The sequence below is a fragment of the Mauremys reevesii genome, linkage group 8 (assembly GCF_016161935.1).
Source record: "Mauremys reevesii isolate NIE-2019 linkage group 8, ASM1616193v1, whole genome shotgun sequence".
Classification (NCBI taxonomy): domain Eukaryota; kingdom Metazoa; phylum Chordata; order Testudines; family Geoemydidae; genus Mauremys; species Mauremys reevesii.
Genome location: NC_052630.1, coordinates 46,761,622 through 46,789,547, shown reverse-complemented (window position 1 = coordinate 46,789,547; position 27,926 = coordinate 46,761,622). Strand labels below are relative to the sequence as shown.

General features: G+C 48.4%; 1 protein-coding gene across 4 annotated transcripts in view; it reads right to left on the bottom strand.

Moving 5' to 3' along the window:
- Positions 1-27,926, bottom strand: part of RXRG (retinoid X receptor gamma) — a 112,814-nt gene that overhangs the window by 1,041 nt on the left and 83,847 nt on the right. For all 4 annotated transcript variants that reach the window (XM_039486053.1, XM_039486056.1, XM_039486055.1 and 1 more), the window contains exons 3-9: positions 23,028-23,172; positions 22,090-22,269; positions 12,092-12,252; positions 10,468-10,597; positions 8,962-9,094; positions 8,398-8,489; positions 2,235-2,340 (exon numbers count right to left, since the gene is read on the bottom strand). In XM_039486053.1, coding sequence (XP_039341987.1) covers positions 2,235-2,340; positions 8,398-8,489; positions 8,962-9,094; positions 10,468-10,597; positions 12,092-12,252; positions 22,090-22,269; positions 23,028-23,172 — 947 coding nt within the window. The remainder of the gene's footprint in view (positions 1-2,234; positions 2,341-8,397; positions 8,490-8,961; positions 9,095-10,467; positions 10,598-12,091; positions 12,253-22,089; positions 22,270-23,027; positions 23,173-27,926) is intronic.

The following is a 27,926-nucleotide window of genomic DNA, read 5'->3' as shown; positions in this document are numbered from 1 at the left end:
TGGGTGCTTTTCACCATTTTTTAAAATAGTGAAATTTCAAAATGAAATGCTATTTTGAACCAAAAAGTCAAAACAAAACGTTTTGATTTTTCTTACATTTTTTTCAGCCAAAAACGATTCACCGATTTGACCTGAATTTGCAAGGAGTTTCAGTGCCCCCCAAAATGCAATCTACTATTCACCGAAAATATTTCGCTACATGGTCTAATCATAGAATCATAGAATCAAATCATAGAAGATCAGAAAGGGATCATCTTCCTGACCTCCTGACCCATGCAAGCCGATCCACCCATCCACCCACCACCCCACCCCACCCCCCCCCCCCCACCCCTGCCCCAGAGGAAGGGGAAAAGGGCCAGCCAGCCAATCCCAAAGGAAAAAAAATTCCCCTTCCCCTTCCCCCCAAACATGGCTGAATGCGGGCAAGAGGCTGCAGACTCTCAGCCAGACTCTCCAAAAAAACTAGATCAAAGGTATAATTGACCTATTGACTAAGCCCCTGACCTATTCACTATCCATCATCTCCACATATATCATCCTTAATTAAAGTCATCTTAATCCTTTGGAGGTCCTTCTTGTCCCCCACTGTTCTGAACTGTTACTGCCTCCCACCTGCACTCTTAAAACCGCCTAAAACCTTCGCCTAATTTCTCTGCCTGTGACTGTTTACAGTTTATATCCGTTTGTCCACATGTGCACTGAGCTGGAATAATTCTTCTTCTTCCCCCCTTTATTTTCCCTATATATTTAAAGTGTGTATATATATCCTCTCCTCTCTCTCTTCTTCTCAAAACAAAAAAAAAGGAGCTCCTCAAGTCTCCTTTTCATACGAAAGGCCTTTCATTCTTCGGATCATTAGTCATTCTTCTCTTGTACCTGTTCCTGTTTGATTTCATCTTCTTCTAAACATGGAGACCAAAAAACACACACACACAATAAAAATGAGTCTCCAGCGCCTATATATATAAGGGACTAGTACCTCCTTATCCCTACTAGAAATACCTCGCCTAATGCAACCCAAGACCGCATTAGCTTTTTTAACGGCCACTGTTCTGTCCAGTCTAGTTTTAAATAAGACAGGGATTCTATGACGTCCCTTGGGAGATTATTTCACAAGCCACATACATCTGGAAGCTGTCTGATGCTCACCCTACATTTTCCTTCTCATAATTTCATCTCACAGTGGGAAAGCCTGTCACTTAATTCAGCTGCTGGTTCCTTTGCTCCTCTGTTTAATCTGATCAGAATCCCAGGGACTCAACTCAACTGTGTTAAAAGCACTACAAACCCCTCTCTTTATTTGGAACATTTGGGGCAAATTTCAGCAGCTGAGCAGGATACATGGGGACAGCTGGATGGTAAAAACCAGCAGGTCTTTGGAGAACAAAAGAGGGAGAATTTTTTATCCCACATTTTCAAACCTCCAAGGCCAAAAAGAGTTTGGAGTCTCCCCCAGCCAGGGCTTGAAGTAGTGATCTAGAGCTAAAACATGCCACTAAAATCATTGTTGAACTCTGTTTAAAAATGGATTGCCCCTAAAAAACCTTCATAGCCTATTATCAACCTCCTCTGCCCACCCGCTTCCATTGTATTATGGACCAAACGTGGCCACATTTACAGCTGACTGAACTTTATCCATGTCCCACTTCCTTTCTGTAGCACACAAATCTGTAGCCAAAAATCGCAATGCTGGCAGCACCTTGCTTCTTAGGTGGCTTAAATAGCAATATGATGTTATGTGCGCCGGCATTTCTAGAAACTAGCCAGAAGAGGGTAGTGTTGTACAACCCAGGAGAACGAATTGCAATGGGCTCCTGTAGTGGCAAGAGGACACTGCTGGTGTAGAGGACCAGAGATAGGATCAGGTGGGTTACAGAAATGTCTTCTTTCCTTGAACCAGCTATAATTTTTCATCAGAGAAACAACAAATTTCAGCCAAAACCAGACCTTTTTTTTTGGTTTTCAGCCAAAAATTCTCCAGTTTGGGGCTGCAATTTTGCTGACACAAAGTCATTTTATTCTACTGAAAGTGTTGGTAAAATTTTTACTGTTCATCCAAATTTCCAGCAGGGAAAACACATTTTCTAGCCAGCTCTCCACAGATTCCTGCACTCCTAGCAAAGGCAGAACAAAGAATTGCTTGGTGCAAATCTCACTATTCCACACCCCTCAGGGAGTGTGCCACATGTGTCTGCTAGAGACAGAGATGCAGCACTGTGCTACTCAATATTTACCTTCCAGGTTGTTCAGGGTACTTCTGCTTTGTATATGCTTCGAGCGTGGCATAGACCTTTTCTCGTAGGGACTCCACCTCGAAGGGACTGGACAAGCCCTTGGCATCTGGACCAGGGAGAAACCCAAAGCAAGAAGGAAATCATTGCAGAGTTGACGTTTCACACTTCGTTTGGTTCACAGCTGAACAAGATGATCAATCACTAGAAAAGAGCTGGAGATGGCTCCTGTGAGCTGGCAGCAGTCTCTCCCCTCCGGCAGACTTTCTTCATTAATATTATCTGTCATATTATACAGTGGCACCTAACAGCTTCCCCAGGATGTTAGGTGTTGTACATACACATAGTTAGGGACAGTCTCTGAGTGTGCATTATGATACAGTCTTTAATGATATGATCTCATACTGCCTCATTCCGCACACAGGCTGGACAGAATCAAGGCTGTGTGTGAAAAACTGTAAATCGGATATTTCCTAACTTTCAAGTACTTCCCTTTTGCACCCTAAATCATGTTCTTTTTATGTAGATTTTAGCATATTTACATATATTTGTACACACACACACACACACACACACACACACACAAAGACAATATCTGTCTATCTATTCCCCACCACACTGAAAGGATCTTAATCGGTTTGGGGATTGAACCTGCCATTCTTTTCCATACAAAATAGCAGTTGCTCTGGAACGTGAAGTGCTCTGAAGTATGGCTGTAATTTCCAAAGTGATGAGCCCACCCCAGGCTGCCCTGTGCTACTCCAACAGAGCCTGCAAGTGGACATAACTGGTCTCTGCAGGTAGCACAGTTGGTTCTGTTACCGGGTACTGAGATGGCCAAGGGAACAGAGGGCAACAATTCCAGTAGCACAGGACCCCGGCCACCACACTTGGGGGAGAACTGTGGTCTGATGGAGAAAGCACTGAACTGACAGTGATGAGAGCTGGCTTCCATACCTGGATCTGCAACCTTGGACAACTCTCTGGTTCTCCTCTTGTCTCTCTAGAGTCTCAGCTCTCCCATGTGTATGCATACAGCACCTAGCACAGTGGAACCCCACTCTAGCTTGGTGAGCTATTGCAGGAAAGGAAGATAAGAGTGCTACCTACCGAATTCCCAGTACCCTGGCATGGAATTTGGCCTCCTCTTCCACAGCTACAGAATGTGCAATATCACGGAAAGGTTCCTTTCTGAGCAACGCTTCGGATGCACTACTGAGGTAGGGCACAATCTAGGTTTCACCCAGGGCCAGGATGCTCTTTGTCAGTGATTAGTTCCAGAGTTGGATTACCCTTTTGTGGGCCCCGCCCCCCACTCCACCCTGAGGCCCCACCCCCGCTTGGCCTCTTCCCCCTGAGGCTCTGCCTGCCACTCACATGGGGTGGGAGGGGGAAGAGGCAGAGAGGATGGGGCCATGGTTCAGGCGCCGACCCTCTTCTGAGTGTGGGCCCATAGGCGGCAGGTTCGTATAATTTTTGGTGGGGCCCAAAATGGTGGTCCCCCCCCCCGCCGCTCTCACCCTGTAAGCTGATATAAAATGAAGCTACAATGCGTCAGCACCACAAGATTACAAGGGTCAATTAAAAGTGGAAAGTCAGAAGCAGCACTTGCCTGCTTCAATATACAGTATTAAATTTTGTTGCACCTGTTGTGACAAAGTGGGAATGTTCTTAATGTTTTCTCTGAATACTGTGTGGGTGCCTCAGTTTCCCCTGCAAAGTGCCAACTGACGGTGTTGGGGACAAAGAGATCAGGTGGCCTCCTTGTCCAGAAGAGACACAAAGGCCAGAGGAGGGAGTGTCAGTTTGGAGCTGGCTGGGGAAATTGGGAGAGGCCCAGAATTTGGGTCTGGGCTCCCCACCCCCCAAGATGGACCTGACTGAGGGGTCCTGTTTTCTATACCTACAAGCTCTGTTTTAGACTGTATCCCTGTCATCTAATAAACCTTCTGTTTTACTGTCTGGCTGAGAGTCCCATCTGACTGCGGAGTTGGGGTGCAGGGACCTCTGGTTGCCCCAGGACCTGCCTGGGCACACTCGCTGCGGAAAGTGCACAGTGTGGAAGGGATGAATGCTCCGAGGTCAGACCCAGAAAGGTGTAAGCTTCTTGCCCTGGAGACAGTATGCTCAGAGAGGAGGCTCTCCCAGAGTCCTGACTGGCTTTGTATGGAGTTGTTCCAAAGCATCCCAGCATCCCCTTCCACCCCATGTGCTTCCCGGAAGTCTGCACAGGCACTGACACTCCCTCCTCTGGCCTTTGTCTTTTTTCCAGGCATTAGGAGGCCACCTGATCTCTTTGTTCTCCAACACCTTCAGTTGGCACCTTGCAGGGGGGTGGCCCAGGCCATCAGTTGCCTGGAGGCAGGGTTGCAGCCATTATCTGTGCAGACGGCATCACACTGGCCCTCTAGGGCTTTACAACAATCACACCCCCTTATCCCACCATCTAGAGCCTTAAGAAATGCATTGGGGAAACTGAGGCACACAGACAGTATTCAGAGAAAACATCTGTATATGACCAGTTACATACTTTGAAGGGTGTAAAATAATCAAATATTGTGCTAAATACAATGATACTCCAAACTGACCACCAAATTTAAGTTGCACGTTTTTCCCCTCAGGTGAGGGTTCTGGGGTGGGGCTGGGGATGAGGGGTTCACAGTGCAGGAGCGTGCTCGGTGCTGGGGGTGCAGGCTTTGGGGTGAGGCAGGGCTGAGGATGAGGAACTTGGGGTGCAGACAGGCTGCCCCAGGGCTAGTGCCAGAGAGGACTCCCCATCACCACCACTGGCAGCAGCAAGCTCCAGGGGAGGGACCTGCCCCCCTGCTCCCCAGAGCACACTCACTCTGCACCACAGTCACTGCACATGCTCCTAGGCCCCCTCTCAGGTCCAGAAAGCTCACTCCCCTCCCCTATGATGGGTACTAGGGGGTGGGGGGGTTTGCCATCATAGGTGGCCTTCCATGTTGCTGCCCCTCACCATAACTTCACTGTGGATGGGGCTGCCCCTTGCCCAGCATGGGGCAGAAGTGGGGTCTGCACAGTGATGGCTATGGGGCGGGGGAGCAGGGACGGGTGTCACAAAATTCACCCAAGCCCCAGCTGCTCAGGTAGGTCTATGAATCCCCTCCCCCATCTGCCCTGTGGTGGGTGGGTGCTGAGGGGAGGGGCACTGCCTTCACATATGGCTTCCTGCCTCCCTGACCCCTGCTACAGGCTGAAGCCTGCTGCCCCTCACCGTAGCTTCACTGGGGGATGGTGGGAGGGGATGGCATGGGGCTGCCCCTTCCCCAGCGCTGGGCAGGAGTGGGGGCTGGGGGTGGAATCATAGGGTCAAACACTCACGGAAGCCCCAGCAGCTGCTCAGGTGAGTGAGGTCAGTCTCCAAGTCCTGGCCGGAAGTCCCCTTTGCGTCTCCTCCAGGTAGGGGGAGGGGAGGGCTGCCAAACATGGCACAGCCCCCTCCACTCCACTCCGCTCCCCTCCCCAGGCCGGTGCTCCAGCAAGCAACAGCAGCTTGCATTGCTGTGTTATATTAGCCCTTAGGCAGCAGCCGGCAGCAGCAGAGGCAAGGGAGAGAGACACGCTGTCTGGTCTGCGTTCAGGCAGGGAAGCTCTGGGGCTGGGCGGGGAGGGGAGGGGAGGGGGGAAGCTCCAGCCCTGGTGGCGGTGGCGCGCTCCAAGCAGGGGAGAAAACATTGGTGGAGCAGAGCCCCTGCTTGGGAACATTCCTGGGGCTAAAGCCCCAGGGAGCCCATATAAGTCGGCGCCTATGGCACCACTGTAAACCTGGTAATGATTAGTTCTTTTTCTTTACTGATTCAGTGAAGCTGGATGTCGCTCATAAGGCTACTACAGTGATTCATTGATACTGAGACTTAAGCACATTCTTTCCAGGCACCTGATAACCCAGGACACAACATTTTTCTGGATTTTCAGGACTAGATGCTTGTTTTTGCCAGCAGTCCAAGGAACTAACTGGTAGCAACTTGCAAGGAGGGTGACATGAGATGTGTTCTTTACAATACAGGGGTTAAAAAGCCAGCTCCTCAGCAACCACTGGAGCTAGCAAACGGGAGTTATGAGATGCAGATACACATAATAAACATACTGTAAGGTTAGGCCAATACCCATCCCCCAAAACAAAACAAATCCCTGCAAGAGTACAAAGACTGCAGGGAGACATCCAGCAGCAGAGTGGGCTATCCAGTGTATGGCACTGGATGTAGCAGGTATGATATCTGCCTTGTGGGCAAGTGGGGTGTGTGTGCATTTGGTGCAAGCAGCTCATGGCCCTCAGAAACTGAGTACAGGCTCTGGAGACCAGAGTGATTGAACTGGGGGAGCTAAGGGAGACAGATAGGTACAAGAGGAAACTTTCAGGGTCACAGTACAACGGTCCCACCCCCAGTCTGACAGCCTCTGTGCTGTTGAGGAGGGTGAAAGTCTTGGGGAAGGAAAACATAAAGATGGAGCAAAGGGAAATAATCCCATAGTTGGGACCCTCCTTTCAGGTGATGTCATGGTACCCTCTTACACTGAATATACCCCTCTGGAGGAGGGGACCCCTGTTATTAGGAACATACAGGTAATAGTAATGGGTAGGGTGACCAGATGTCCCAATTTGATAGGGACAGTCCCAATTTTGGGGTCTTTTCCTTATATAGGCTCATATTACCTCACGCCCCCCGTTCCGATTTTCACACTTGCTGTCTGGTCACCCTATCATTGGGGTATTTTATTATTAGAAATATCGATAGTTCAGTTTGTGATGACCAGGAGAGACGCACGATGAATTGCCTGCTGGGCTTGAATTGTACTCATGTCTGTATGTATACTCATATTTTAACCAATACTCACTCTTTTCTTTTTGAATAAATTTTAGTTTAGTTGATAAGAATTGTATTTGGGTAAGATCTGAAATATTAATTAACCTGGGAGGTAATGTGTCCAATCCTTTGGGATTGGTAGAACTTTTTTATATGATAAATAAGATTTTCAGTAATCCTCATCATATTTGACTTGGGTGTCTGGGTGTCGGCCTAAGGTTGGGTTGCTTTATGGGAACTGTTGTTGGCTTCTGGGTAACCAGTGAAGCTGTTTTGTTCTGGCTTGGTAAATCTAAGTATTGGAATATCCACCAGCTTTGGGGATTGTCTGCCCCATTCTTTGCAGTTCACCCTAATTGAGTGACTTCAGTTGGCTCCCCTGGGACTCCATCACACCTGTCCATGACTTTTACTAAAAATACCCATGACTAAATCTTACCCTTAACTCACCAATCTATCAGAATTCTTTGAGGGGGTCAAGAAACATGTGGCCAAGCATGATCCAGTGGATATAGTGTACTTGGACGATCAGAAAGCCTTTGACAAGGTTCCTCACCAAAGCCTCTTAAGCAAAGTACACAGTCATGGGATAAGAGGGAAGGTCTTCTCATGGATCAGTAACACTCACTTTTGTCTAGCCATATTAGGGCTTACATCTCCTGGAGGTTGCAGCAGCCAGAGGACAACATGATCTTAACATGTTCTAAAGAAATCAGAGCAGTAGCCAGGGGTGGCTCCAGGCCCCAGCACGCCAAGGGCGTGCTTGGGGCGGCATGCTGCAGGGGGCGCTCTGCCGGTCGCCAGGAGGGTGGCAGGTGGCTCCAGTGGACCTCCCGCAGACGTGCCTGCGGAGGGTCCGCTGGTCCCGTGGCTTCGGTGGAGCATCCGCAGGCATGCCTGCGGGAGGTCCACCGGAGCCGCGGAACCAGTGGACCCTCCGCAGGCACGTCTGCGGGAGGTCCACTGGAGCCGCGGGACCGGCGACCAGCAGAGCGCCCCCTGTGGCGTGCTGCCGTGCTTGGGGCGGCGAAATGGCTAAAGCCGCCCCTGGCAGTAGCATATGCACCATATTTAGCCACTAGAGGATGACATATTCCTACACCCTTGAGAGAGTCTGACCTTCCTCCTAGTAGATGGTAATGGTGAACGCACACCTTGTGGTGGGACACACTCACAGACACAGCATAGTATGAATGACCATAACAATAAGAGGATGCATAATAATCCAGAAAGCATCTCCCCTGGATGTTGCTGAATGCCAATAAGAATTATTAGAGGGGGCCTTTGAGGGTGGTACGTGAAAGAGCCTTGAAGCATCCATTACCACCAAGACTTACCTGGGTTAAACAGGACAATGGCTCGCAGGCATCCCAGCTCAGACTTATCCATCTGCATGTCTTTCATTTTAGACACTAATTCTGTCAGAACTCTGCACATTGAAGACACAAGCAGACAGACAGAGACCGTATGGATGGTAAGGTCTGCATCTAGCATTAAATGCAACACCATGGCGATCTGGGGTGGAATGCTCCATAGATCAGCGCTGGCAAAGCACTCAGATGACTCTTGTGAGATTACAGGTTTATTGGCATAACCATTGTCTAGGCTGGTGCATTCAGGCATGGCCAGCTGTGGGGTCTGCATTAGCAGCAGCTGAATAGGAGCCTAAGAAAATGGTGATCTAGCTTGGAATGGAAGCTGCTATCTTTATTATGGGGGGGGACCATGGAGATGACATGGGGGCAATGCTGCGTACATGGCTTGTGAAACACCTGGGGGCAAAGGCCCAGTGTCAAGGGGAGATGTTAGCAGGAATACGTGGCAGGTCTCCCTTAGGCATGACCTTGCATGGAGGGGAACAGATGTCACTCTAGGTGATAGCAGAGAAACGGAGGCAATACCTGTCGAAAATGGAGCCCACACCGGCACTGTGTGCGCTGCTGCGGTGCACGTGTAAGCCTGTGGCGAGCAGGATGCCATCTTGCACGGTCACCGAGCGATGGGAGAACGAGGCAATGAGCAGCTCATTCCAACCTGCAAGAGCAAGAGACAGGTGAATGTGCGATGCCAGCAGCTCCCCACTGAAACACAGGGCACCGTCCCTTTAAATCAGGGCTGCATGCAGGGACCAGTGCAGGCTCCATTACACCAGCCCCTCTGCAGAGATGTAATGGGAGAGGTGTCTTCAGCCCCATGGCATCTTAGGAAATTCCAGCCCTCCCGTGTAATTAACAAAGGGCTGAAAGGGAGGCTGGAGGCAGGCAGTGAGGAGTAGGATGCTGGGACATGTGGGGGGCTGGAGACTGTGGGGGATCCCAGAGGGGCAATGTGAGGCCAGGAAGCTGACAGAGAGGAGTTGGGAGGGACGGACAGGAGTGTGATAAGGAGATTCTCCACCCGCAGGGCTTAGGAGAGGACTAGAACAGCAGCTCCCTCAGGGCAAGCAGAGCCCCCTCTGAGCAGCCAGCGTTTCTGCACACATAGGTAGGGATGAACTGGACCCTGAAATGATCACACCCAAAATGAAGATAGGAGGCATCTCCCGAGAGGCGCATGACTCAGAACCCAGGTGAAGCCAATGGCTTTCAGGGTGACGGGGTGGGGGGAATCTGACTCATGATTTCTGAGCCCAATGGCTGGCGAAAGGGCAGCCAGGAGGGGACGGGGCAGGTTTCCCAACAGCCCAGAAAACACAGGAGAAGCAACAACAGAAAACGTTTGGGGAAAAAAAAAATCTGCTTCTTCCTAAAATCGTGTCCCTCCAATTTTCTCTTACCCTTGTACTAGAAGCTGTTTTTTCGTACAGGAGAAGGACACATTCCGTAGCTCCATTAACCAAACAAAATACACTTTCATGAACAAGGAAAGAGAAGGACTGAGCCATATTCTGTTAGCAGCCAGTCTTTCCCAGATGACATTAGTAAGTTACTGGGGCCCGATCCAAAGCCCCTGAAATCAATGGGAAGACTCCAATGGGCTTTGGATCAGAGCCTTTGCACACCCCTTTAGCACCTCACAATGCCTGCACCACTAGCCCCAAGGCTGGTGGTTCGTTGCTAAGGCCCAGTTTTTCCAAGCTCTGCCAGTTTGGCTCATGGCACAATTAAGGAGCCCCTGTTTTATTATGGACCTTGCAACATTGCTATGTAGCACCAATACATGAGGCCACTGACACCAGAACATGAGGATACTGTCACCATGGTGTTTGGTGCAGCCTCTTAACACAATTATTTTGTTCCCCAGGACAAAGCCATTAGGTGGCAGCCCGCGGGTAACTTTGTGACATACTAAAGCACCCCAAAGAAATCAGCAGACATCTCCAGGATGCTGTAGGGAGAAACAAAGGAATAATGCAAGATTCAGATAAACAGGAGCATTTGGGGATTCTGAGAACCAAAGAATTTTACCTGCCCGCAGAAGAATCACTTGGTCTTCCAGTGTCAGCTCTGAGAAGTGGGGGATTCGCTTGGCCCATTCAACTAAGGTGAAGAGCTGCTTGTCCGCTGCATGGCATATATTGGTGACAGGGTCATTTGTCTAAGGAAGGAAAGATATAAAGAGAGAATGTGCCACTGAGAATTTCAGCAAATCAGTGACAATAAACTTGTTCCCTGCAGCCAGTATTGTGTCAGGTTAATATTACTCAGAATCACCATCCAGGTGATCAAATCCTTTGCCAGCTACAATTCAAAATGTGCATTTAACATTCTGGTTTATTGCTAGGCTTGGCAGAATGCGATTTTTATTTTTTATAATTCTGACTCATAATATCGATGTTTATTTGTAAGCATTTTTTATTATTTTTATCTATTTAAATTTTCGCAGTTGCGCAAACTTATGGGTTACAAGCATTTTTTTCCAGTTTTTATCTACTTAAATTTTCACAGTTGCAGTAAATTATGGAGCATCAGACAATGAGGGGGGTTAGACAATAATTATTTAATATAGTCAACACTGATATAAAAAGTTAAAGCTTTTTATAACACAAATTGTCAACATCACGTCAAAATATACTACATAAATATCCTTAAATGAAACTAATGTTTTCAAGCAGCTTTTTCCTTCCTTTGCCGATCTGAAATGTTGATCATCATCGATGGAAATATTTTTTTGTCTGTGTGTGTGTGTACGGCAAAATTAACCTTTATTGACATTGATAAAAATTGAATCCTTCCAATTTTTACCTACATTTCTAGGGTGTCAGTTCAAATCCAGCCGAAGTTAGTAGCTGATTACAAAATGTTCCCTGTTTGTTCAGTGTCCTTTGTGAAATAAGACACTGAGTCTCAGTCTAGTTCTCACCATACCATCCAGTTCACCCCACCATTGGCAGTCCTGGCCAGTGGCAGAACAAGCTCAACCGTCCTGTTCTACTCAGAAAAATGAGTCAATAAAATCCGACACCTTTCATCCAAATTCCACCCGCCACCTCACAGATGCCAATTTAACAGAACACCTGTGTTCCAGACACCGCAGTGCCCAGTCCAGCAGGGCGCACCAGAGCACGGTAGTCTTCAAGATCGGCCTTACTCATTATTAAATGCCGAGTTGGTTGAAAAAACAGGGGGGAAAATTAACACCCATGGTTTGTGACTTTCTTTCCACATGATTTTTTGTAAATAGCTGGTCAATGACTGTGGCTGATTCTGTAAAAACCTTCTTGGAAAATTTCTGCCATTTTTTTTAAATCAGAATTCAAATTTTTAATAAAAACTTCCATTGAGAAACTTTAATTTTTGGCCAGTCCTACTAAACAGTCTGTCAGCCACAGCAGCTCACTAATGGCCATTGGAAAGTGACTCTGCTGCAGATCCCAGAATCAGTTAACAATCACGTTGCTTTGATCTGGAGCTGCCACAAACAAGATGCGGGTCTCACTCCCAGCAGTGGTTCCTTCCTGGATATACAGCCCCATCAATCAGTTATCTGCTGTCAGTTGTAAATACAGGGTAGAACGCTGCCATCACAAGCTGCAAGTGGCTTCATCGAACCTGACCCGCATGCAAAGGCCTGACTTAAGCAGACACTTACCGAGTTCTCAGCATTCACGTCGCTGTACAATTCCGTCTTTGGTTCAACAGCCAGTTCAGCTTCTAAAATCCTCTCCACAGGCATATCCTCATTGCCATTGCTCGTGGACTCGGCTTCATTCTCGCTGCGCTCTCGGCTTCTCTGTCTCTCCTCTTGCACAGCTGGAACACAGAACAGTCCTCTGTACCATGCGGGAGCTTGGGAACGCTTCCCATCTTTCTAACTCAGCAACAGCAGGGGGATTGATCCCTCGGATAAAACCCCGCTCACTACTGAAGACCTTGGTGAGGAGGATAGGAAACAAAACAGAGGCAGCAAGATGCAAGGCTCTGTTGACATGGTAATACTGGAAGCAGATTTTATGGGCCTGATTGATCATTACCACGCACCTTGTGTCATCATTAACACCAGTGCAACACAACTGCAAAATATGACCACTCTGACATGAGTGGTGTGTTACACCTGCCTTGCAATGGTTTAGAATGACTGTGCAAAGTGCCGGGCACCGCTCAATCAAGCTCTTTTGGTGGATAGAACCAGGAGAGGTTTTAATTTGGCAAGCCTGCATCATGTCCGGATTTGGTTTTGCAAACCCCAAGCCAGGCATGATTTGAACGAAAGGCCCAATTTTATCTGAAACCTCAAAGTTGTTGGGGGTTGTGAGGATAGGGGAGAGTTCAGCGAAATGACTCTCGCTTGGGGCCATCGCTGTTCACTAGAACGTTGCATTGGAAAAGCAGCCCACAAAAGTCACAAAGAAGCAATTGTTCGAGAAGTGACATGTTGCTATTCCTGCCGGGCCGTGTGAGAGCAGCAGCCGGCAACCCTCCATGGAGCAAAAGCAGAAGATGATGCATTTGCAAATGTCAAGGATCCAATGGGGAAGTTTGTCAGGGCAACTGCCTCAGTTGGTTGCAATACGTCAGGCACTTGGAATCCATCATTTAAAAGAGTGGGGCTCAACCTTTAGCAGTCAAAGAGCAACTTGGTCACTGAATAGAGTGAAGCAGGTTGAGACTGCAACCCACAAACAGGGGCGGCTCTAGGCATTGTGCCGCCCCAAGCACGGCAGGCAGGCTGCCTTTGGTGGCTTGCCTGCGGAGGGTCTGCTGGTCCCACGGCTTCGGCGTGCCTGCGGGAGGTCCGCCGAAGCCGCAGGACCAGCGGACCCTCTACAGGCACGCCTGTGGGAGGTCCGCCAAAGCCACGGGACCAGCGGACCCTCTACAGGCACGCCTGTGGGAGGTCCGCCAAAGCCATGGGACCAGCGGACCCTCCGCAGGCACGCCGCCGAAGGCAGCCTGCCTGCCGCCCTCGCGGCACCGGCAGAGCGCCCCCTGCGGCTTGCCGCCCCAAGCACGCGCTTGGCGTGCTGGGGCCTGGAGCCACCCCTGCCCACAAACATACGTTACATGTTTACTGTAGCTCAGCAAACAATACACTCATCAAACCTGGCAAGTAAAGGTGACAGCACTTTTCACTTAATTTAGCCGCTGATGCTAATACAGATTCAACGCGCCTGTCTACGTGTCTCTTTTTCTGGATTTAAATTGCCACACCTGCCACTACACACTAATTTACACAACAGCTAAGGATGAGCCCCAATACTGAACAACCCAGAGCTTTAGAGAAGAGCAGATCCAGGTTCAAATTTTGCTCATGGCCTCTCTCTAGTGAGCTGCACTGACCGTCCCTGAAATTTGGGGCCTTAGCTCCAAAATGTGTGACGCAGGGAGACCCTCTGCTAGGACCAGTGTCATCCAGACTGGAAACAAGGTGTAAATTTTTACCGCTGCGAGTCATTTACCACTGGGACAATTTACTAAGGGTTGTGGTGGATTCTCCATCACTGGCAATTTTTAAATCAAGATTGGATGTTTTTTCTAAACAATCTGCTCTAGGATTATTGTGGGGGCACGTCTCTGGCCTGTGTTACACAGGAGATCAGACCAGATAATCACAATGGCCTCTGTTGGCCTTGGAATCTATAAATGAAACTGGCAGAAAATGGGAAAATTTATTTCTAGATAATTATATCATCTCACAAACATTGTACTGAGTGAGCATTACCCTGGACAGCAGCGGTTCTCAAACGGCTCTCCAGGGATCTCATTCACAGGGCCACCAGAAATCCCAGGAGTGACTGCCAAGGAGAAGGTGGGGCTTGTGAAGAAGCGTGGGAAAGGAGGTACTCCATGAATGTCCATCTTATGAAAAATGAATTCCATCTCTCAGTTGAGGGCAACTGCACATGTATTTCCCCCTAGTGGTTCAGCAAGGGAACCCACTCTCAGGTTTCTGACTCCTTTGGCTGTCAGCTCTCTTGGGCAGAGACACACATCTCACTCCCTCCTGATTAGGGTATGTTTGGCTGAACTACTCTGTGAATTCAACCAACAAAGACAGTCTTCCTCTACAGACCTACTCGCTTTCTCTTGCGGGGTCTGATAACAGTGTAATGCCACAGGTATAAGTTACTCCCACTGCACTTCCTATGCATGTCCATTTTATTCTTAACATAAAAGCACCACAGAATCCAACATGAGAAGTGGGGGTTCTCTTTTCTGATATTCCCCCACCCCACTCTAGGAGATGCTAAGAGATGGGGCGTCCCAAGGACTATCACAGAGTCTGGTCTGTTTCTACGGTTGTCACTCAGTGTTAATTTCCATCACGTCTGTCCTGATGCATCAGCTCTAAACATGGCTTAAACCTGACACCACGTGGTCCAGTGTGTCAGGAAAGATCTCCTTGGAAGCATCTGAAGGTCTCCCTGTGGGTAAAGGGAAAAGTTGCCCAAGGATATTTCCAATAAAGTGCCTGATAATGGATGACCCTCAAAACGTTCATTGGACCAGGATGGTTTTGAAAAATACCTCAAAATCTGAGTGCTCAGCCAAGCATTATTCAAACGCTTTGCCTCTCCTGGGTCTGCATAATTGGGCTGGGAATTTCATAAGAGATGTCTTTCTGAGATAACCCTTTTCCATCTCAGCTGAACATTCAGAAATGCACAAATATTTTTATTAAAGGCATTTTTAAAATTAAATGTATGAAATATTTTAAAAAATCTTTAAAGCTAGATATTCAGCCTGTGTAAATTGACATAATTACAGTGAGGACAGCTATGGAAAACCTATGGTCTAAGATTTGGTGAAAGATTGAGGCAAAGGTTTGCCTCAGTTCTTATTTATCCAAATCAGTTCTATCTTAGATATTTAGATGACCCCCATCCCCACAGTACCTGAGCACTTCACAATCTTTAATGTACTTTTTCTCCCAACACCCATTGTATTATATTCCTGTTTTACAGACAGACAGACTGACTTGCCCAACTAAAGTATTTCTCTTGAGCAGTCTAATCTCAATGTCCGTTGGGCAGAGACACGAATGCCTTTACTCTAAAGGAGATTGACATAATCGGTATGACATAAAACAATGTTAATGATAATTAAATGGCGCCTTGGCTTTGATTTTGCTGTGTGCGCACTGGAAGAGGAGATCTTTTCACATGTGACCCTGTAGACGGTTGTAGCAAGAGCATCAGTGTGGGGCAGAGCAGGGCTGGGCTGGGGATCTGGGTAGCTGTCATGTTATGACCAGATTATTATGTTAACATACCACATTTTTCTGCACAATTACTTTTCTGCAGAGATAAGGCTAATGAGGAGATTTCTTGCAATGGGCTTTAGCAAGGTCTCCTCCAGCACTCATGGGCGAGGTGGTGATGCATAGCACCCATTCCTCACCCCTTTTGGGGAGAACAAATGAGATGTAACCACTAATCTGCATGGCACAGGTTCCAACAGAGGCGGTGCTGTCACTTGGAATCAGATCTGCCCTGACCTTCTCCTATGCATAATTGGCAGGTGTGCTAGCCAATCACATGGCTCTGGCACGCCATGGGGTGGTAAAGTAGCCATGGTGTGGTAAAGCTGGTTTCAGAAAAGCTTGATTCTGCTGGCTTTCCCTTTTCCAGCTGAAGGTGGGTCAATGGACTCAAGATTCTCCCTTTAACCCAGCAGGAGGGGAGTCCTGGATGAGGGGCTACATGAATAACTGGAGTGGCCTGAGGAATGAGAGTGTAAGGTCCAGCTGGTATAAACCAGCATAACTCCTCTATAGCCAGTGGAGCTCCAGGCTCCCCAAGTAGCTCAGTGGGAATAAAAGCCCTGTCTTAGCTCTCTACCTTGCTCTGAAACAATCTGTGGCTCTCTTTGTTTTTTATTCCCGTGTGATTTTGCACTCCTGGGTTCACGCACCAAGGTACCATGAAAAAGCCCATTCTCACAGCATTTCTCACCCAGCCAGGAAGAGGAAGGACATGAAGGTTCACCAGAAAGTCTGTTCTCGTGAGATCTGTAATCGGCTGCGGAGGCCTAGGAAGTTAGCCAACTAGGATGCAATTCTGGCCCTGTTGATGTTAATGGCAAAACTCTCATTCACCTCAATGAGGTCTATCTATCTAAAATGCTTATATGGCCCTTGTCACCAGAGTATCTGAATGCCTCTGTCTCTAATGTATTTATCTCTACAACATCCCTGTGCAGTTGGGCAGTACTGTTTTCCCCACTGTACAGATGGGAAACTGAGGCACAGAGCGATCAAGGCCTTGTGTACACAGGGAAATTTACCAGCATAATTATACTGCCATAGTTATACTGGTATAACTGGCATAATGCCCTCGGTGGATACTCCTATTCCAGAATAGCGGTATAATTGTACTGGTAAATTTCCCCTAGACAAGAACCTAGCGGCTTGCCCTTGGGCACACAGAATGGCTCTGGTGGAGCAAGAACAGAACCACAGTCTAACTGCCCAGGCCAGAACTCTAACCATTGAACCATCCTTCCTCACTCAGGTCAAGCTCTCACTCCTGATGTGTTGTGATTGCTGCTTATTACTCTAGTCGTAATGGTCTCCCTCTTCCCTTGTGCTTCCCCCATCTGCTTGCTTGGCCCATCCACCTGTGGTCCTAGGTTGTAAACTCTCTGGAGCGGGGCCGTGTGTACCCAGCGGCTAGCAGAGCAGGGCCCCGACTCCTGAGAGAGTTTGGGAAAGGTTCTGATCAGCTTCTGATCTTTTGGATGCTTGGCCAAACTCTGACCTTCCTGAGGTTCACCCATCAATATCTTCCAGTTCTGCTAGGCAGCGCTTGTCTCTGTCTCATGGGAAGCTGCCGTTGCCCCATGAACACCGACACTTCGGGATCCCGTATTCAACTTCTTCCTGTCCTGTAGGTCCTGGAACCTGTCTGAAGCTCCAGTGACTATTGCAGAAACCCCCCGGCAATCTCATAGATCCTCCAGAGGCTCCTTCTCATGCTGTCTGTCTGTGGAGTTTATTCCCCCGGCTTGCAGCCTGCTGTTAGCAATATAATTACTTTAAAAGAAAGCAGCAGCAATTGCTAACTCCTTGAAATCACTTGGCACCTGGCTGGTGCGGACAGCTGTGCTTGGAATTAGGTTTTGGTTCACAACTGGCAGCATAACCTCCCACTGGCAGTGGCTGCACTAAGTCGCTGAGACAGAGCATCATTAATCACCCTGCAACTAGAGGAGTGGCCTAAAGACTGAGGGCAAAGCTCCAGTTCAGCCTTACCCTCCGTCTGGCTTTCAGGCCACCTCGGCAAGGCTTAGATTGTCCCTCCCCTTGCAGGGGGAAGTGGGGCGAGAGCGAGGACTCTTCTGTGTGCTCCCTTGCGCTAGCTCAGCTGGCTACACTGATTTTCAGCACAGGCATCCTCCAGCGTAAAGAATCACAGGGGGTACTAGAGAGAGGAGGTGGTCAGGGGTGTGGGCCTGCCCTCACTCTTACCATGACAACAGCCAGCCAGCAGGGCTGGGAGAAGTGCAGTGACAGAAAACTCATCCCCAGAAGGACAGGAGCATCCTATCGCTCGTAGTTTGTCCCATCAGTTCCCCCATCCCTGCTGGCTGGTTTAGGATCAGCCCCAGTTGGCTCTGAAGGGCAGTAGGGATAATCCTAACCAATCAACCATGCTCTTGGCGAGTGTATAACTGCCCTTGTGAGGCCTGCATAGTCCCTGCTACAGCGGTATCCAGTTCTAACATGCCTAGTCATGCCCTGAGCAGGAAACAGGCTATGCTGTAAGGCACAATTGCCCTTGACACCAGTGTCACAGAGTCACAGCAATCAAGGCCAGAAGGGATAACCGGATCGTGTGCTGTGACCTCCTGTATATCACAGGCCACCAACACCACCTGCTCCCGCACACTACAGCCCACAACTGAAATGAGACCAAAGTGGTACAGCTGCTCAGTGGTGGAAGGTTGCTCTATCCTTCTGCTCAGTCAAAGCGAGAGGAGGTGAGTGTCACAGGGTCTATCAGGCCTTCTCCGCCCCCAGGCTGGAGCCATCAGTGCCCTCACACATTCCACCCAAGGAAAATCCACTCAGACCAGGTGACCAGCAACACAATCTCCCAGAGGAGTAAATACTGAGCAGTCCAGAACCAGCAGGCCAGATAAGAAGGCAGTGGCATGGCTGGATGAGAGGATTTGCTCCTCAGTTAACCCAGAACCCAGGTCCAGGCTAGGGCCTTGCCCTAAGCACTGCAGCTAAGCTCTTGTATTTTGAAGGATAGTTTTTTCCTTCTTTGTTTAAAGGTGCAGACAGACGAATCCTGAATTGCTGTTTCTGTCCATAGAGTGACGCCAAGTGTCCCCTGCCCCAAGCCGGTGGCCAGAATTTGCCAACTAAGGTGGGGAACGGCTGCAATACCACATGTGGCCCTGAAGGAGGCACTACAGAGCAGTCCTGCCTGCCACAGGGAGGATAACAGGTTTGAAACGGCCAGGATTGTACGGCACCCACCTGATTGTGCGGTGTTGTATAAAAACCAGCTGGCTCTGTCTTTTCCCTACTCCAGGAGACACCTGTGCAGCTGGCTGGCTGTTCATGCCTACTTTAAAAGGGAATAAATGCTTCTGAAGGTGTGGGTGGAGGACAAATCTCCTCTGAAAGGAGAGTCACTGGAGCAGAACTCTGCTCTGGCCGCTCAGCAGAGCTGGGTAAGTGCATGTGGACTCAGTCGCTTTGCTGAAGTGGAAGGATGCTGCTCCTGAGCTATTTGCATCCCCAAGTATCTCCAGACACACGCTCTGGGCTGGAGAAGAAAGGGAGCCCTTTGAAACTATAGCAACAGGGTTCTCACCAAAAACAATGGAAAGGGACAAGGAGAACAAAGTGCAGGCGCTCACGGGGTCAGATCTCAGCTGGACTGAGCTGTATGGCTCATTGCGTCATTCCAGCTAGAAGGGGCTCAGCTCGGTGCTCTGACAGCAGCTATTTTTGTAGATGGAGCATGAAGAGTCAGACATTTGTGCTCTCGGTGTGGAGAAGCGGGAAAGGGCAGCATGCTCCTTTCGCCCTGTGCTCAGACGCCCAGCAGTCTGCAACCGCCGTTTGCTTAGAGTGCGCAGCAAAGAGCAACCGTACATACCTGTGAGCACAAATATAGACCCTCTAGCTTTGCAGGTAAGGGCTTCGTCCCCAAACTGCACCCGTACAAGGCTGAAAGGACATTGCGACTGGCTAAGGGCCTGATCCAAAGCCCAGTGAAGTCTATGGGAATCTTTGCACTGACTTCAATGGGCTTTGGATCAAGCCCTCTATTAACATTCCTGACTCATGGCCAGATTGTGGCCAGCTGCCTGCATGGCAATGCAAGGGTGGAGAAGCAGGTGCATGAATTCTCCTCCGCCTTGCGCTCCTGCCCAGTGCACTAGCCCAGTGGTTCCAGCCCCACTTGGGGCACAGAGGCTGCTCTCTCCTAGCTCTGCCTGCAGCACAAGGCTCCCCTTGAGGAGGAGAGAAGGGAGGGCTGGCTCAGCACACATGAGGAGGAGATGTGGTACCTCCTGGAGGGGTGGAGCAATGGCCACACTGCCCCTGCACAAACCTGTGGCTGGCCTAGCTGCACCTCCCTTTACAGGGCTTGTATGAGACACAGCCACCATCACTCCACCCATTGGCTGCCTGCTTCTCTCCGTAACTGCTCCAATCAGCCGTGGGACACTCACTAATCTCCCAGACGGCCTGGCAGGGTAACTCCCTGCCCCATTCACTCAGCACCCTGCAGCTGCATTTCAGCTTTGCCCATTTCCCCTTTCCTGCCTATTTGAGCTGGTATTTGCATAATTAATTCCCTGCCTAATTTCTTGATTAACTCACCTCATAATTAATTTGTTCCTTAGTCGATCATGCCCCGCATTAGCAAAGCTCTGCCTGACTGACTGATTTTCAGCCTGCTTGATTGACAGGAAGCCACCTCTTCATGGTTTCTCTACCTGAGTGATCGGTGCTGAGTCACAGGGGCGATGAACCAATCTGAGCAATGTCCACAATGCCCCTGACTCTCTCATCCTCTGCTGCACTGCCCACTTCTCTTCCCAGCTTACGCCTCCCTTGGGCCCTATCTCCCCATCTCATTCCCCTTCCCTACCACTCCCCATCCCACCTCCACACCCTCCTTCACCTCCGGTATTGCCTAACTCAGCCTCTCTGCACCCTCCGGCCATTCCCATCTCTCACGCTGCCCCACTGGCGCCTGCCTTGACAACCTCACCTGCCTCCCCGTCTCCCTCCATCCCTCCTGCCCCCTCTGGAATGCTCACTCCATCTCAGATGAGATCACGGTCACCCATGAGTTTTTCATCTCCCGCTCCTTGGTACTTGCCGAAGCCCTGCAGCCAGGGTCTCGAGCCATGACCCCTCCTTTTCTCACATCCCAAGTTGCCCCCCAAGAACAGTGGGCTTCTCTCCCAGTCACGATATTCTAACCTCTTCCCACTCCTCCTCGTCTGAACGCCATTGGACTCTCCTTCCCCACCCCCAATTCTTTCACCACTTAGCTCTTTCCCTCCCGTCCTCACCATCTCCCTCAGTGACCGCACCCTCCATGATGCTGTCCCATCCCACCCCTTAGCCCTCCTGCCTCCTCATCCTGTGACTGTACACACGGATTACCTTCACCCATCCCTAAAATGGCCCCTCCTGACCTTGTCCTCATTAAACACCACTCCCCCCTCCCTCTCTGATAATGAGAACCAGGGCTGGAGGACAAGATGATCATTGGGAAAGTCACAGGGCACTTGAACCTGAGACATTAGCGCCGTGTGTGAAAGGAAAGGCCTAGCACAGTCTCATTACCTGCAAGCCAATTTCTACATGTAGAGCAGCCTAAGGGCTGATCTAACATAGGCCTCTGAGAAATGGCTGGGCCACACAGAGCCGGTGCAACTTATGTGTCATGTGCTCAGTGCCTGATCCACAGAGGATGCGAGTCATCTTGCTACAGTTCCCATCTTGCAGACATGGGTCCAGATCCTCAAAAGTATTTAGGCTCCTAACTCCCAAGGGATGTCCCCATAGGAGTTAGGCACCTAAACACCTTTCAGGCTCTGGGCTTTAGTCCTTTAGTACAAGCTGCAAAGACTCCTGCTTTAGCTCTAATGCTCCCTGGTAATGACTAAACTGGAGGTTGTTGCAGACACATACTAGGGGAGGAAACCTAGGTGATGGGTTTCCACTGTGTGTGGGTCTGCCAAGAGAAATCCCTCAGAGCATGAAGCTGTGATGAACCTCGTTATAGATTTTAGATGCCTCTGGGAGGCCACCGTCTACATTTCCGGAAAGGAGAGGGCTTGGGTTGCTATGAGAATCAGAACCAGCCAAGGGCTGACACAGCAGCGGAGCAGTATGCAAAGATGCTCTGCCTGGACAGTAGAACCTTTGGAGCAGAACTGGGACCCATAGCTCCAAATCCGAGATGAGGCTGTGCTTTGGGTGCCTGTGCAGCTAGGGGCTGAGGAAAGGGTGTGTCCTCAGACTGTCTATAAAGCTCTCCTGAAATACCACCTGCCACTACCTGGAATCTCACCAGTCCTGGAACGTAATGAGGAGTCCACTTCTTCCTCACACTAACACCCAGCATGTGTATTTATATACCCACCCTGGTGTATATTACTACCTACCTTCTCTCTTCATACCCATAGCCAGGCACTTCTGATAGCGGCAGTACTGGCAGCGGTTGCGCTGACGCTTGTCTATTAGACAGTCTTTGTTATCGCGGCATGTGTAGATAAGGTCCTTTCTTATTGTCCTCTTGAAGAACCCTTTACAGCCTTCACAGCTGTACACCCCGTAGTGCTTCCCTGAGAACACGAGGAGAAGAAGTCACAGATCAACGTACTGTGTTTTTCCCTTAGTCAGAGGTTCACTTTAAATAAGACCGATGAGGGAGGAGTTTGGAATGGCTCTACCGATGCAGTTTTGGAGCCTTGCTTTCTAGTCCTGACTTTGGGTGGCAGCAGAAATGCTCTTTGCTGGTCTCGGCCTAGTCCCTGTTTGTGCACATCACAAAACCAGCACAGAAACAAGCAGTGTTCAGCACACTTAGCGAGGCCAAGAGAGACCCTGTATTGGAATAGTCGGGCTATTGCAGATTGCAGTGGAGGTGCATTAATACAAATTGTACAGAGTGTCATACCAGAAAAACAGCGAGTGCTGCTGGCCAAGACTGAGGTGCAGTGACAAGGATGAGTGTGGGGTGGGGGAGACAGGACTTGGGTTAGAAATGGTCTGGGATATTCCCACCAGGATTGAGGTGTATTGGTACAATGCTCACTAGGGGCCCAGACAGGAAGAGCAGCATGTGCTAGAGGGCTCGGTAGAGAAGTGCATTGGTAAAATGATAATTCTACTGCTCAGGGGCAAGGTGCATTGACAGAGCTGTGTGCAGGAAATTTGCAAAATAAACCTGGTCGTGTTATTGTGGCATCAGTATTTTCTAGCAAGATCCCTCAGCAAACCTCATTAGTGTTGCTTCCTATGCAAATTTCACATCACGGCCCAGGGAAGGCTCCCTTTGCTTAAAGCTGCTCCACTGAAATAGCGAATCGGAATTATGTACCTGATGATCTGTCCCCGCAGATTGCACAGATGTGTTTGGCCAGGGACCCTGGGCTAGTGGAGGGATAATTCACGTTTCCAATCCCTGGGAGGCCTGACAGGGGCTTAACGTCTTCAGAGCTGCTGACATTGTTCATGACATTGAGCTAGAAAAAGAGGAATTTACAAGAGACAAGCCTGATTTATGGTGATTTAAGATTCACATTGCAGTAATGTTCAAAGATCTAAATATTGTGCTAGGGGCTGTCCAGATACATATTGGGACATATTTTTGGTTAGACCTGGTTGGCGTTTTTCCTGAAAAAGTGTTTTTGTTATAAAACAGTCTTTTGTTTAATAAAAAGGTTTAAAAGGAAAAAGATCATTGTTGCAGTTTTTCATGAAAAGTTTCGTAATTTTTTATGAGAGCTGTCTGGAGGACACCAATTCCATTTGGCGGCAATTTTCAAGGTTTTGAAATGTCGTTTGTTCATAAGAACATAAGAGCAGCTGTACTGGGTCAGACCAAAGGTCCATCTAGCCCAGTTTCCTGTCTTCTGACAGTGGCCAATGCCAGGTGCCCAGAGGGAGTGAACCTAACAGGTAATGATAAAGTGATCTCTCTCCTGCCATCCATCTCCACCCTCTGACAAAGAGAGGCTAGGGACACCATTCCTTACCCATCCTGGCTAATAGCCATTAATGGATTTAACCTCCATGCATTTATCCAGTTCTCTTTTAAATGCTGTTATTCCTCACTGGGAATGAAAACAAAACCTTCGGGACATTTTCAATTCAGGAAAGATTTTTGGGTCAAGGTCTCCGATCACAGCACAGCACAAATGGGTGGTTGGGACATGGGGCTGGGGCAGACCCAGGTTCCAAGCCGCTACTCTGCCTGATTCAGAGCCCAGTTTTACATTCTGGATCACTAACTCAAACATGTGAATCTGATCTGCCCATACCCCAGTCACTGGACTACAGAGTCAGACACTGGCTACATCCACACTACTGCGGTAAGTCAACCTAAGTTACTCTAGCTATGTGTCTACACCGTGCGGGGTTGACGGGAGATGCTCTCCCGTCGACTTACCTTCATCCTCTTGTTCCCGGTGGAGTACTGGAGTCGACCGGAGAGCGCTCTGCCATCGATTTAGCGGGTCTTCACTAGACCCACTAAATCGACCATTGGTGCATCGATCACAGAAGCATCGATCCCTTGGGAGTGTAGACGTAGCCTCTGCCTTTCCACTCAGAAATGACCACACTCACCAGATTACCCTGGACCCAAAAAACCTTCCAGAGGAAAACTTAGCAAAAACAAATTCCTCTCCAGGAAATTTTTTCAGCTTCAGTGTAATAGCGTATTTCGACCAAATGAAATTGGGTCAAAAATGTTCCAGCCAGCTCTCCTTTTTATTGACGTTTTTAAATTTAAAAAAATTTCAAACCATTTCATTCATTGACGACAAAGTTTTTGATACATCTGTTTTTTAGCCATTTTAATGCTGTTTTCTCATACAAAAATCGAAATAATATTTGATTAAAATAATTGTGAATAATTTCTTTAAAAAATTGAAACATGGCTCCAGTTTGAACAATACTTGGAAAAAAAAAAAAAACCTTTGAATTTTTTCATGAAATTAGTTCAATTTTTGACCCACTCTAGCGTGCACCTTGAAGAAATAAAAGCAAAAATGCACATTTACACATACACCCCCCCTTTAAGATGTTAATGATCTTGTCAATGTTGCCCCACCTGCCAAGTGGTGGGGGTTCTGGGGGGTCTTGCAGCTCAGCTTCCAATGGAGGAGAAATTGGCAAATGGAATTCAGGCCTAGCCTAATTGTAACTTGCTTTATTTATGTATATACACCAATCCCGGAACAGAGGTGGTCAGAAACAGCATGCAGGCAATGGATAACTCCAAAGCATGGGAGTCTTTGGAGCCATGGTTTTGGTTTGGTCCGTTATAGAGATGAAGGCCCATTTGCAAAATTTAGCTCCAAATTCAAATACCCCTAGAGCAATGGTCCCCAACATGGTGCCCGCGGGTGCCATGGTGCCCGCCGGGGCATTTATGTGTGCCCACCTAGTGCCCAGCAGGGGAGAGAAGTCACGCCCTGCACCTGCCGGGGACAGAGAACTCAGGCTGTGAGCGTGGTGTTCTCTGTTCCCAGCAGGCGCGGGGCCCGCCTAGTGCCCAGCAGGGGAGACAAGCCGCGGCCCCACGCCTGCCAGGGACAGAGAACTCCAGGGCTGCAGGCGCCGGTGTTCTCGGTCCCTGGCAGGTGCGGGGCCGCGACTTAAGCCAGAGAGAAGCCACGGCCCCACACCTGCCGGGGACAGAACTCCAGGGCTGCAGGCTGCAGGCACTGGTGTTCTCTGTGCTCGCGGCTTCTCTACAGCTTCTCTCTTCTCTCTGTATTCATATAATATGTTATATTAAATATGATGTTTTTCATATTATTTAATATACAAATACAAAATAAGCCTTGAAAAACTGTTGGCGCCCGCCACACTCTTCTGAAAACATAAATGTGCTACTGGCCACAAAAAGGTTAGGGATCACTACCCTAGAGTGTTTTGATGTGCAGATTTGATTCCTGATTGTACCCAGCTCTGCTTTCTATCTCAGTCACTTTTCCCCCAATTCCTGTGAGGTTTGTTATCGTAGGGCTGCTTTTAACTCTAGAGCTGCTGAAATTGACTTTTCTTCTTTTGGAGAAAATGCTTTGAGAATGTCTGAATCCTCCTCTTGTTATGGCTCAGCTCAGTTTGAAACACCAGTAGAAGGGAAGACCTTTTCCAGCCTGCAGAGCCATAGCTCTTTTGTACGGAGAATATAGGCACATGACAGCCAGTTTACATCCTTCAGTGGATGGACACACTTTGAATCCATGAATTAACACAGGATAAAGCTCTAGCATGTGTTCTGTCACTTGTGATGTCCCTGTGTTCTCTGACTGTGCTCTAAACCTGAAATGGTGACTTTGGCATTGCTTCAGCTTGCAGCAGATGAGTTTGTGGAATGCACCCCCCAGGCTGGCAGGTCGTCTGTGTAAAATGTGTCAAGCATCCATAGCCTCCGTATGTATCCATGAGACCCAAGCACGGGCAAATGGCAGACGTGTATGCTCCAAACATCAACTCCTCCTCTTGCAACATCTGCAGGACTTGTTCAGAGACACAGGTGTCTCTCGCATCCCTCCGGGGCTTTACAAAGGGAGCTTGGCGCAGCCAGCCTGCTCTCTTCTGAGTGCACTGCCTGCTGCGTCTAGAGAGCTTTCCTTTGTGCAGGTCAGAGTGCACATTCCAGGCAGGATTCAATGAGGAAAACGACAAGCTGCCACGGGAGCAGATCAGTGTGTGTGCAAGCTCCAGGCAAGAGTGCAGACATGAGTGATAATCCGACATACCAGAGGCAAGGGAATTCCCCTGTTTCTAACACTACACATAGAACAGCAGCATGGACACCATTCTGTAGCTGGAATTTAAATCCCGACTCCAAGAGCATCTTAGCATTTAGGAAACTGGCTAAGAGTTTGCTGTTTACAGCCTGAAGTGCTAACTGCTTAGCAATAAAGCATTTTATCAATCAGAGCATTAATTGCTCAGTGGCTGGTGGAGTTCCAGTCCACAGTGATGGTGATTTGTGAATAAAAGGCCCTTTCCATGAAAGTTCTCCTCTTAAACCAAAAACATTTTCAAATCCCAATTTTTTTTTACCAGTTTTCAAAAATTGCTTGAAAAATCTATTTTATTTTCCATGAAAAATGTCAAAGATGAAGAACATTTTTCAGTTTTGCCAAAAAACTTCCAGTTTTCATTGAAAAATCAAAAATAATTTCCCCTCGTTTTTGAAAACCAAAAGTTTTCCAGGGTTTTGGTTTTTCAACAAAAAACAAACAAAAATGATTAAAAATGGAACGTTTCTAGTGAAAATTTCTGTGTTGTGAAAAAGACATTTTTCACTGAAAAAAGGGCTTTTCATGCCCATGGTCAATTTTGAACCATCGCTGCACATTGCATTGGCAGATGTGCCCGCCCCCACCATAATGAGGATTGAAGTACAATCCTGTTTGTGACTGTGGAAACGGACTGTAAACTTTTGAACACCTCATCAACCAATGGTTCAAGCAGTGATAGTCCTGCGATTCTTTTGCCATCCAATCTGCGTCACCTGAGGCAATTAATTAGACCACCAACCTAGACTTGACGATCTGACATTGCTGTTTTTAAGGAATGAAGGAGAAGATTGGAAAAAGGTTGACCACTTCTGTTCCCAAGAAACATTCTGCGTGACAGAGGACTCGCCCCCATGAATGGATGGTAATAAACCCAAGTGTGCTGAGCCCTAACCTCATTCAAAAAGTGGAAAGAACAAGAGAAATTCCAGCAACCCTCCCTCCCTGGGTGGCTTTCTCCCACCAGGACACTGAGCAGAGGAATTCTTTATGGTTTTAAATGTTATGTGGGGATGGGTATCACGATTTTTTCCTCTCTTTGGCTTCACTCATAGATCACAACAGCAGCAAAGGGCAGGGGTAGGTTTAGCCATCAATGTCTTTGGAGCTTGGTTCCTGCATATTAAGTGCAATGATGTGTGATATTTGGGACAACTGCTTGAATCCAAATCCATTAGCAGCCTGCCTGCTGAATCCCTGAAGTCCAGCTGTCTCATTCTGTTAGAGGGAACACAAATGAAGTGCACTCTTCAGAGTTGCTAACTCGACATGACAGGTTAGATCTGCTGCCCTGATCAGAGAAGCTGCTTCTGGATTTATCCTAGGCGCTGAAGAAAGGACTCAAACTCCCTTTTTTCCCCCCTGTGCAATAAAAGTTTGACAGTAGCTCTGCCCCAGTAAAGTAATAGCAGCAACTTTCATCCTGAAATATCCTACTATACAAATATAATCAT